Source organism: Peromyscus maniculatus, chromosome 7 (assembly GCF_049852395.1).
Source record: "Peromyscus maniculatus bairdii isolate BWxNUB_F1_BW_parent chromosome 7, HU_Pman_BW_mat_3.1, whole genome shotgun sequence".
Lineage (NCBI taxonomy): Eukaryota > Metazoa > Chordata > Mammalia > Rodentia > Cricetidae > Peromyscus > Peromyscus maniculatus.
In genome coordinates this window covers 74,650,009-74,662,441 of record NC_134858.1, presented here as the reverse complement: position 1 = coordinate 74,662,441, position 12,433 = coordinate 74,650,009, and the positions used below count along the sequence as shown (strand labels likewise).

The 12,433-nt window shown below is 38.2% G+C and overlaps 1 protein-coding gene across 25 annotated transcripts in view; it reads left to right on the top strand.

Moving 5' to 3' along the window:
* Mlip (muscular LMNA interacting protein) overlaps nt 1-12,433 on the top strand; it is a 267,045-nt gene that overhangs the window by 176,144 nt on the left and 78,468 nt on the right. For all 25 annotated transcript variants that reach the window (XM_076575407.1, XM_006973727.4, XM_076575409.1 and 22 more), the window contains one exon: nt 5,785-5,913. In XM_076575407.1, the coding sequence (XP_076431522.1) occupies nt 5,785-5,913 (129 nt within the window). The remainder of the gene's footprint in view (nt 1-5,784; nt 5,914-12,433) is intronic.

Sequence of the window (12,433 nt, the reverse complement as noted above, 5' to 3'; positions counted from 1 at the left end):
GTTTCATAACCTGCATGGCTTTGGCTTTGGGTTGACCTGACTGTAGTGACAGGAAATGAAGAAATGACAGGTACACATGAGGAAAACCTGGGACTGAATGGGCCATACACTAGGATGTCTCACTCAAGCCTGGAAACTGAGTGCATTTATTTTACTATCTCCAGCATGAGGGAGGAAGGGGCAGGCGAGCTAATCTGGGTAGGAGGCCCTGAGGGGAGCAATTGCAGCTGCAGTCATCCTGGAGGAGGAAGCTGCAGTTGATGTTGTCTGCATGTATTGTTCACATCCATACCTGAACCAGAGGAAGGCCTTGCCATTCCTCTGAGCCTCACCTGGGGAAGGACTTGCCATGGATCTGAGGTGTCAGGGTCCTTGACGTGGTTTATGCTCATGTCAATAATACACATTCACTCAGGACTTCATCCACTCACCACATATGACCAAGGGAGTGCATATATGTGGGTTGGTGCATATGTAGGTGTCTGTATATGCATATTTGAGGCCAATGGAGCACCACAGATGTAATTCTCAGGAATGCCACCCACTTCTTTTGAGACAATGTTTCTCTCTGGCCTAGAGCTCACTAATTACGCTAGACTGGTTGGACAGCAAGCTCCAGGCATCCTCCTGTCGCCACATCCTTTGGTTTGGATTACAAGTGTGTAGGCAACCGTGGTGACAATTTTATGTGGGTTCTGGGGAATCAAATTCAGGTCTTCAGAGATCTCTGGCCTCATGGAGCTTGTGTTGTAGTAGATAGAGCAAGACAACGAACAACTACACAGATGTCAGATGGCGGCAAATGTAACAGGGTGGTAGAGATGAACATTTTATATAGATGATCAGGAGACAGCTCTCTGATAAGGTGATGTTTGAGCATATACTTGAAACAAAATCCACAGATAGGGCAGAGCAAGTGAAAACTCCTGGAGAGGGTTCCCAGTGGGTGAGTGGCAGTGAGTCATAGTCAGGGAACTCGAGTGAGTGTGCTGGTGTGAGAGGTATAGCAGCAGAGGACAAGTTGGAAAGGGAAAAGCCAGTTGAAGACAGGGAAGGTCAGGCACTGGAAGATCTCTGCCATGAGAAGGTCAAAGGAACCTTTGAAAGATCAGTTGACATGATTTGATATGGAAGTGAGTGGCATTGTTTGGAAGTTGAATGGCATGATGCAATTTACACTATAGTTACTCCATGGAGTGCTTGCTTAGGCTGTGAATCCTGAGTTAAGAGTTGTGTTATATCCATCCCCACGGACACTACAGTTTTGGGAGAGGTCTCCTTTGTCAGAATAGGTCCTAATAGCTTCAGAGAGAGGTGTCTTCAGAGTTCACAAACAGGTGTTTTCTTTTTGAGGCGCTTCAGAATATTTAAATCTAGAGTAATTCATTTCTGAGTCAGCTATTCGAATCAGCTAACTCTCCCTCTGTCTGGAGACTGTTCTTTCCATGTTCCGGGCATCAACTGTGTGAAAAGGTCCTTTCAATTTTACCACGTATTTCAGACAAAAATTTACAGAATCTTGTTTTCTGACATAACTGGAGAGATATGTGTCTGTCTGTCAAGGCTGGTCATTCGATATTCTACAAGTGACAAGAGACCCTCTGTGGATGGATTTAGTTATTGGACAGTGACAATTTTACAGTAACTTACTTTTTATGGACTCTTCTAATCTGATTCATCTAATTTTTTTTATATTTGTTTGCACACAGACTTAGCAAATTAGATTTGCAAAAATTAAGGAAATCCTTCAAGAGAACTCCTACTTGATGTCCAAGGGTAACAGATTACTTTGAGCAAAGAGAAAACAGAGATGAGAAATTTATAAAGAATAGCCTTCTCTTCTTCCACGAGAGACAAAAGGCCCCCATAAACATGTTTGTCTGGAATGGCAATGACAGCCCCAGCTGAGCAGCTCATTTGATAGACACTCTGGTCTAGTGCCCTGTAGTTTTTACTTAGCACACAAATTATCTAGGGATCTTCTAACATGCAGTCACATGTCAAGGATGGCTCTAAGGTCTGTACCATGTGATCGATTCTCAGGTGGTGCTCACAACTGCAGGTCTATGGGCCCTATTCTGAGTGGCAAGGCACTAGGAAACTTCTTGAATGGAACCATGAGCTTGCTTTGTGCTGTAATTTCATGTTGAGAAAATGTAAATTTCATGATCATTTGCCATAAAGAAACAACATATCAGGAAGAGCAGAAAGGAAGCCCCTGTGGAAGAGCCTCCTGTGTGCCCATGTTAACTCTTGCTGCATCATGTATGTTAAAGGCTTTCCGAAGTATACACTAAAACTACATTTGGATGATGGATTTGAGTACATTGACATAAGGCTGATGCAGTAATATTATGTGGTGTGATTCCAAAAGAGACAGAGACATTAGGAATATTATGTGGCACTACCCATTATGAAAGGACACAGTTAAGGATTAGAATTATAACACTTCATGTGGTTCAATATATCAAATGTCTTTTCCAAAATTATATTGTCTAATACCTGCATTTCATAAATGAAAATCTGTGTCCTGATCCTCCCCTCATCCTGCTATCATGCTTTGTTAATCAAATCTAGAGACTGAAAATTTTAGACTCATTGAGATGTATGTATATGTGCATACGTGTGTGTGCATATACACATATGTACATACATACATACATACATACATACATCAGACCTGGAAAACATGGGGTGACATAATGTTCCAGGAACATTTAGAAGATCTGGTGGGAAAAAACAGAGAAGGACAGAATGATGCTGTGATGGTTCAAAAGCAGGTTGGTAATAGAAATGAAGAGATTAAATCAATCTAAATGGAATAAAAAATGGAAGGATTTCACTCATGTTATAGGAAAGCAGGTGTTTTGAAAAGATTTTTAGTTCCTCTCTCCTGTTCTCTCTGTTGCCAAGGTACAGGGGCAATGAAAATCCCAAACCTGATCCTTGGACCAACTGACCTAGCTGTAGATCTTGGTTCACATATTAACTGGAAGACTTCTGACTTTCTATCTTGAAAGCTCTTACAGTGTTTGTGAAAAATCAACATATAACCCTTAGTGCTCTTATGTAGATGAGGAATGGATTCAGGGTGTCTAGAAGAGTGGGTGTTCTTTAGCTCCCAGATGGCCCACAAGGCTTTGAACTGGCTGTAAAGAATATAGAACAAGAGCAGGAGGCATGGGGTGCCCTCAACTTGATTTGATGTGTACAATGACTAGAGTTTATTTTTATTTTTTGGTTTTTTGAGACAGGGTTTCTCTGTGTAGTTTTGCACCTTTCCTGGAACTCACTCTGTAGACCAGGCTGGCCTCGAACTCACACAGCTCCGCCTGCCTCTGTCTCCTGAGTGCTGGGATTAAAGGCGTGCGCCACCACCGCCTGGCTATGACTAGAGTTTTTAACTGACCAATAGTGAGAGAATTTGGAAGCTATGATAGAAGTCATATGATGGGGAATGTGAACACTATCAAAGACAATCTCTGTCTGTTTTTTCCCTTCCTCTGGTTTCCACTTATGGCTATAAAATACTGACAATTATAACAAGTCATGGTATAGAAGCAAAATTAAAAACAAAGAAAGAGGCAATGCACAATTTAAGAAAAAGCAATCTGTGCAAACCAAGTTAGCAATAAAGAACATGGACGACTCAGATACTTCAGGTAGACAAAGTCAGAGATTCATTTTTTAATAATAATGAAAAGAGGAAAAACTTCACAGCACCAAGGAAACAGGAAATGAGGTCCAATAATCGTCTAGAAATCAGAAGGCCACCATATCTAAGAAAGTAAGGCCACACAGAAAGTAAGGCCACACAGAAAGTAAGGAGCAGAAAGCTTGGCAGAGAAGCAACGTGAGGTGTCAGTAACTGACTGAGATACTGAATGTATTGCACTTAAGATTTCACACCTTGAAAAGTTTCCTTCCTTTGTTCTATTTTTTACATTATTTTAAAATTTTAGTGTGTGTGTGTGTGTGTGTGTGTGTGTGTGTGTGTGTGTGTGTGTGTGTACATACTGCAGAGAACAGAGGACAAGTAAAGGGAGTTGTTAACTTCTACCATGTGGGGTTTGGGGATGGAATTCAGATTGTCTGGCTAAACAGCAACCTCCTTTGCTCTGAACCATCTCACCGGCCCAAACAGTCTCTTCTGATCTCATCCTTGAAGGTGGCCACAAGTCTAGGCCAATATAGCTCAAAACATCTGCTTGCAATACAGGAAATGAGGCAGCCATGTTTCTCTGGCGCAGAGATTCTCTACCATATCAAATTCTGCCAGGCAGTGTTTCCCTCTCTGCGTGCTGACACCTGGCTTAAACTCTTCAAGTTCCATGTTGGTTTGGGCACGTGTGAGGTTTTTTGGATTTCCTATATTGATTTCACGAAGAAAGTACAGGGATTTGAGGAGAAGGAAGGAGATATTAGCAGGGCCCCTCATGGAAAAGAAGGACATGTGTTCAACATAGGGTCATGGTCCCAGGACCAGGCAGTAGAATTGGAGACTGCCCGAGTGGTGTTCTTATGTTCACTTGAGGAATACTGTTCTCACACTTGTGGAATAACTGGATACTACTGGCTCATTTTTTTTTTTTGTCTCTGGAGATAAATGGGTTTCTTAAGTCGGAGCTATTTCTCAGGCTGGGGAAGAAAAGCACTTTCTCAATCTGTATTTTCCCACTTGGTGTGTACAAGGACAACAACTAGGGAAATAGCAACTGGAAAAAGTATTAGAGAGAGATTTATTCAAGACTCAAAATACATCAAGTGCTTTATGGAGCAGAGAGATAGATGTAGTCTCTTAAGGCTTAACTTGTGAGCACCAGGTTTGACTAGGCAGGGCTAATTTACAGTTTTCTGGGAGGAGTGAGGTTGTGAAGAATGATTACAGAGAAGAGCTCAAACAAAGAGGGGCACTCTTTTTATTGAATTTTTACTTGGCTTGGTTTCAAAACAGATCAATCATTTGGTGGTATTTGACAGTGTCACAGGATTTTACACTTGGTGAAACATTTAGAAATTGCCCCAAGTGAAAGAAACTCCCTCTCATATTGTCACTGACTACAATTTTATGAGTTCACAGTGACTGATGTGTTCATTAGGGCTATTCTGATACAAACTACATCAGTGTATAAGGAGAGGACAGTCCTAGGGAACTAAGGGATAGGAAGCCCAGCTGGACCACATGGGTGCTTTGGCCTTCATCTAGGGCTTTCCACTTTGGGTAGCAGCTTCACAAAGCTTCTTCATTTCAGTACATCTACCTTTTAAGTGAAACTAGGGCATGTTACAGCTCCTGCATTGACACACAGTAATTGCAGGTAACCCAAATCTCTCTATCACATTCTATTTTCCTTCTAGATATAGTTCAGCAATATGTAATATGAGTGTGGCTTAATCATAATGTGGGTGGACTTTCCAAGGTCCTCTATACCTATACTGTACATTGCAGAACAGGTACTCAAAAAACATTTGTCAAATGAAGGGTAGAGGAACATGTTTGGTGTGGTTTTGCAATTTCAGATTGTGATAGGAGATCTTTATGACTTAGTTGCTACTGTAATCAATGAACTAATTGATTACAATTTGTTAACAATTATATTGATTTTTTACATCTAGTTACATTGTTAAAACAATCTAATTTCTGGGATGCTTTATCTATGATTTCAAACAACTTCAAATTTCAAAAGAAAAATTTTGTGAGAGCATTTGGGTAACAACAATAAAAGGACTCATTTTTAATAGTGTTTTTCACCTCTATTTTAAAAAAATTTCTCCTTCATGAAGACTAAGCCTGGAGTAATTCGCCCAGTACCTGTCAAATCCAAGCTACTACTGAGAAAGGAGGAAGAAGTTTATGAACCCAACCCCTTCAGTAAATACCTTGAAGACAACAGTAGCCTGTTTTCTGAGCAGGTGAGTATACATATAAGAAAGCATTTTGTATTACAACAAGTGCCCGTATAAAGTAACAATAGTATAAGTGTAAAAAAATATGTTTGATAGGTTCTACCCCTGGAAAATGGAAAAAAATCATTTTATATACAAATAGAAATTCTTTATTAATCAAGGGTGGTATTTTGAAGCATCTCAAAGTTTTCTCTAAAAGAAAACACTATCAACCCAGTGAAGGTACTGGGTGGGAACCTACACCATTCATCTCGAGACCTCACGAGCATGCTGTGGGTAGCCACATGGCATTGAATTATTATTTCTGAGACAGCTTATTTTTGAGAATATATGATATTTTAGATTTGTTAGAGTTGACAAAAATTCCATTGTTCAGATTTGCATTAACATAGTAGGTTTGAGGGATAATGCAATTCTTCTAGCTTGAGAGTACTAATTACTTTATAGGGTTCAAGTCATTTCACAACTGTTTGTAGAGAGTGTGTACTCTATTTGCATTATATGTGCTGAATGCTGGATAAGAGAGAAAAGAAAACTGTCAGTGGTGACTTTCTATAATAATAGGAAAATATGGCAATATACATATACATAATATAAAACTCCAGGGCCTAGAGAGATGGCTCAGCAGTTAAGAGTACTCACTGCTGCTGCTGAGGACCCAGGGTCAGATTCCAGCACCCACATAGTGGCTCACAACTGTCTCTAACTTTATTTCCAGGTATCTGATGCTTCCTTATGTCTTCCTTGAGTACTGCATGCACTTACATGTTTCAAGCCAAACTCTCCTATACATAAAATAAAAATAAGTGGAATCTTTAAAATTTATATAAACTTTATTTTGCCACCAAAGAGAAAATGTACATTTCTATTTTGCCTTATTAAATGCAACAAATAGGCATGAGCTGTACATTTCTAAATCTTAAATATTAAGTGGATAAGCAATGTAAAATGAAAAATGCTGGATGTAATCAGAACATGTAAACTCATCGCATTTCATAATCTATAATGGATAGGTTTATAAAAGAACGTAAGTATAATACCTTCTTTAAACATTAATTTAAAAGTGATAGCTAGCAACATTGTTAAAATTTAAATTACATTTGTGTTTGTAAGATATAAGGAATGTTTCATGTGCCATGTGTGAGCTCTTTGACCTTTAGAAATACTGCTTTCCCCAGCTTCAGTTTCTTAATATGTACAGTAAGCCATGAGGACCAACTCCTTTTCATGGATCCCTTAAACTCCAAGATTTGGGTTAGTTTAAATGATTGATTAACCCTGAATGGCTCTGAAGTCTTTATGTAGCTTTGAAAAGGGTCATCATTTTTTCTCATGGAGAGCCATTGATTTTATACATATAATGAGGTGGAGATGGCTAAACAGTGTCTAGCTGTGATTCAGCCTCCTGAGAGGCTGCGGTAGTAGGACCTCCTGATGCTTGAGTTGAAGTCCAGACTGGACAGCATGGTGAGATTTCATCTCAGAATTGAGAGGAAAATTAATATTAAAATATTTTCCAGTTATTTATGTTCAGTTTGTGAGACTGCTCTAGTTCTTATAAGTTTGAACCTTTAAAGAGGCTTAGAGGCAGCCTGTTTTCATTTTGGGGGGAAATCTTATTGGTATGTAATTTATCATGGTTAATTCTATATATTACAGAAATGGAAATTTCTGTTAGGAAACCAGATTTCATTGTCAATAAAAGCACATATAAAGTACCTATTCTTTGTACAAAACTAATATTTTTGAAGATTAATGTGATATTTGGATTAGGAATTCATTGTAGACAGGTTATTAGAATATAATGTAGTGTTTATATGGAAATGAACTACAGATGTTAAAATAAATTTCACATATAATTATCTATGCAAATTATATCCCTCAAAATTTGATTAACTGCTATAAAATAAAGATTTTTACTTTTTATATGATCTTGAAACTTAATTTTTCTTCAAGCAAGCTCCCTTGTAACATATCAGGTTAATTTGTCTGTAATTTATCACCTTCATTGTCTTGTGCAATGATGAATTCCATTTATAGTGCAGAAAATTCTTGTCATTAAAAAGAATTGCCATTTCTTTCTTCACCATGCTTGTGTGGTTATATAAGTCTAAACCTTGTTTTTGTTGCAACTTACACCTGTGTATTTCCAGATAATTGGATGAAAATGTGTTTTTCAAGTATTTATGGACTACAGGCATAATTGTATTTTTTTCCATTAATTAATTCTTTTATATGCCCTTGTTTGAGGGTAGGACATCTGACCTGAGGGTAGGACATCTGATACCAAAGAATTTTAAGAATTGAAAGAAATCTAGCATCCTACTTACATGTGCATTCCAAAGCTCCACTGGCCTCATTTGCTGGCAGTGTAGAATCCTGGGGCCACTGTACAGGCAGCAAAGGCACGTTTACACTCAACTGCTTTCTATATGTTGAGCACGACTTATAAATCCTTTGTGTCCTGAGTCTACAATGAAGCAAATCGAAAAGTTCGCTCACAACTTAGGTTAGGTCCACTTAAAAAAACAAAACAACAAACAAACAAACAAAAAACAGTGAGCGTCAATGACTCATGATGCTGGCTTTGATACCAGACTAGAACTTCCTCTGGAGACATTCATGTTCAGCTCCACTCACTCCTGCTCTCTCCCAATCTGCCGTAGAACAAATCGAATGCTTCCAAACTTGGCTAATCTCATTCGCCCATGTAATAGAGCATTCCTTAGGCAGGCAGCCGGCCAAATTGAAGCAGCTCACATTCACTAATCTCCCTTGTACTGAGGGCAGTTCCACATGACAGGAGATGTTGGATGGGATGGTTAAGTTCATAAATTTCCCCTCGCAGGTTCACTGCCATAAAATATGATTTCAAAACGCTGTTACAAAGTGTCAGATGCTAAAGATGATGGGACTGAGCAGAGATGTATTTATCGTAGCTCGCATGATACAGCTGGGCAGCCTGTTGAACAGATTAGGAGCTGAAAATTTGTCTGGAAATAGCCTCTCAGGGCTAAAAGCAAGGTTTGAGACTAATGCAAAATCTAGAAATTGAGACGTTTTATTTAATAGTTTTTACATCAGGATGTCCTAAGGCAGTCAATGTCATTCTGCATTAGATGGAGTAAACCACACCAAACCTTTGAATGAAGCTTATGCTTTCCTGAAATTAACTCCAAATCTATTATTGTATCAATTTATGGTCCTTTTGAATTATTACAACACATCTTCATTCTACCCTAAATATATGGATTTACATGGACTTACAATGATGACCATGCATTTTGAACAGTGCTACTATTGATAACCAAAGGCTGAGCTAGATATAATTACTGCAATCGATTGGGTTAGTGAGCATGCCGCAGGTGCAGAGATCTGAGACGGAATGCTGTTAAGTTTGCTTTGATGATTTGTGAGCATGCAAAATAAACAATGACTTGCTGATCATGGAACCAATATATTTAGATAATGGTAATTTCTCCACCAAATATTTTCATTTTAATGTAAAAACAATAGCTTAATTCATTTTTTTTTGCAGAGCAACATGTAACATATTTTTTCTTCTTTATACTAACAATTCAGTCCCTGTCATTAGATATCTTATTCCCTCAGTAAAGCCTTAGAGAGCCAAGCTTTAAGGTCTGGATTGAAATGAGGGGTGACTCCTATTGTTTTATTTGACTTCTGCAGAAACACCTTCTTTTTCTTTATGAGAAAAGGTGTTTCCTAGTATGTATGCCCTTTCCATCTCATTTTTCTTCTGATGTGCTTCACTGGAGGAGAGGATGTGTTTTGGTTAAAATGACCATTTTGAGCAGTGGTTCTCAACCTGTAGACTGTGACCCCTTTGGGGTTCATCCTTTCACAGGGATTGCATGCCATATATTTACATTACAATTCATAACAGTAGCAATTACAGTTATAAAGTAGCAATGAAAATAATTTTGTAGTGAGGTGTTACCACAACATGAGGAACTTGTATTAAAGGGTCACAGCATTAGGAAGGTTGAGAACCACTGCTCTAGAGAATTTCTTCCTTAGCACTCACAGAGACATAAAAGGATAATTGTGGGGGAAGTTTCTTCTTTGTATTCTTCTCATTCCTTTTTTTGCCCCTGATATTTTAAAACATGCAGCTTGTCTCCCTTCTCTCCCAGTTTCTCTCTATTTGGTATTCCAGTTTGATGATGATGTGAACAGCTTTCAGGTTTCTATTTAATTATCCATCAAGTTATATATTAGCTGTGACCTCCACCTGCCCTTCCTGGCTCCACCCAGGTGAAGTAACAGGCAAATGTCTTTGTCATAGATAGGGTGAACAATGCCTCCTTTTATACAGAATGCCATAAATTACCACTTTTTCAAAAGTCATTTTCAACCAAGGTGGTTCAGTCTCTTCTGTCATAATTGAGTCAAAGCCTGATGAAGTTTTGACTCATATTTTAAGCTAAGATGTTTACATGAACCGTTTTAGTTGTAGAAATGATTAAATGACTTGGACTGTTTTAAGGAGCAAGAAACAGAATCTTTTTGTAGTGTTACATTCATTTTGGAAGGTTTAACCCATAAGATTTGGCTTTTCTCAAATAGTGCTATCTTTGTGAATGCTCCTTCCTTCCTCCATCTTTCCTTCCCTCCCTCCAGCCCTCCCTCTCTTTCTCTCTTTGCTTTATATATAAGAGATAACTTATCGTGAATATGCTGTTTAATATGTGTAATAGATAATTTATCATAACATAACAAATCAATTTGCTCACTTCTATTTTTTTTAAACATGTCCCTTTGAAATAATATTTCTCCTCCAGGATATAATCAGATATGCTTACTTCATATTTAAGCTTTCATTACTCGTTTTTTTTTGGCATTAAATTTCTCATGACCTTGTCTTCATATTGAAATTGTAAAATCATAACTAAAGCATTGCAGTTTTTGTCTCCAGCATTTACGTTGCTAAGGGAGACCTTTTTTTTTTTATTGCACTTTACCTGATGTATGTAGGGGTAAGAATCTTCAAGAGACTTTATTTTTTTCTTTTGTTCTTTGTTTTTAAGCAAACGCACTAAGAATCCTCACTTGTTACTTCTGTTGTCACAGTCCAAGGCCTTAGTGATTAAGGAATAATTGGTAGGTAGGCAGTGCCTGATGATCCCTCGGTCAGCGGGGGAAGAGTATCTTTATGAAAGCTTTACATAGATGTGTCCTGAAACTTGTGTAACCTTAGCTGCTCCTGTATCTTGACTCAAGGAGTTTGGCCATTGCCATATTCAGGACCTCTCAAAGAAAGCACATTCTAGTTATAAGATAAGGGCCTTGTTAAAATAGATTTTCTAAATTCTGTTTTGATTTTGTTCCTAAAAGTATTAAACTATGGAACTCCAAAACAGAGGACAGCTGCACCAAATGGATGCTATTCACAGGGCAGAGCATTAGAGAACTTGACTGGTTGGTAGGGGAAGATACAGTCTTCCATGTCTCTTCACAGGGATCTCTATGACACAAGGTCTCCTTGGGCTTAAGAGTCAAGGCAGCCTATGTCTAGAACTGCAGAATATTATGATCACAGGCCTTTGGAATAGTTATGTCTCCTGGCTTAAGACAGGATACTACCTATGCTTATCTCACTCTTTGTCTGCACAGTTCCTGTCCACAGCTTCTTTGAGAGATTTTTCAAGTTGACCATTATAAATGTGAGTAGTGCCAGAGGATCAGGAAGCTTGCTGTGAAGTTGTGTCTCCTAGTAATGTCAGAAGCTACACCCATCAAGTCTCACCAGCATGACTTGAGTTCAAGCTGCAAAAACACATTTAAAAAAGCTGTATGTATTATCAGGGACTTGTAATCCCAACAGGGACTGTGGGGACAGACATGATTCCTCGGACTCACTAGTTAGCTAGCTATCCTAACCTAATGGGTAAGTCTTATGGTCAATGAAAGCCTCTGTCTCAATGAAGGAGGTGGACATCCTAAGGATGATGTATGCACCACGCACATGCACACAGACACAGACAGACAGATATATATATATACAATTTCAGTAGCTGTGTGGGTTTATTTCCATTCAATTGTATTCTGGTAGTCTATATAACCTGGTTTTATGCCAATATAATGCTGTTTTTATAACTGTGACAATAATATAATTTGAAATCATCTATTTAGGTACTTTGAAAATTGATATTTCTGTTTGGATTACCTTGGCTTCTCAAGGATTTTAATACTTTCATGTGAATTTAGGATTTTTTCTAGGTATGTAAAAATAGTTTGGTGAGGTTTGCCTTTAATATGTGGGAAACTTTTGATATTATTGCTACTTTTACAATATTAAATTTGCCAAGGCCTAAGTCTGGGATGGCTTTTTACCTTCTTCTGTTCCTTTCAATTTCTTTTTTCAGTGTTTTCACATTTTAATTCTATAGTCCTTTTGCCTCCCTAGTTGGTGTTATTCTTAGGTATTTTATTTTTTCTTTTTATTAATTTTTCCCCATGCACTATATTTTGATCATATTCTTTTCCCTCCTCCAACCCCTTT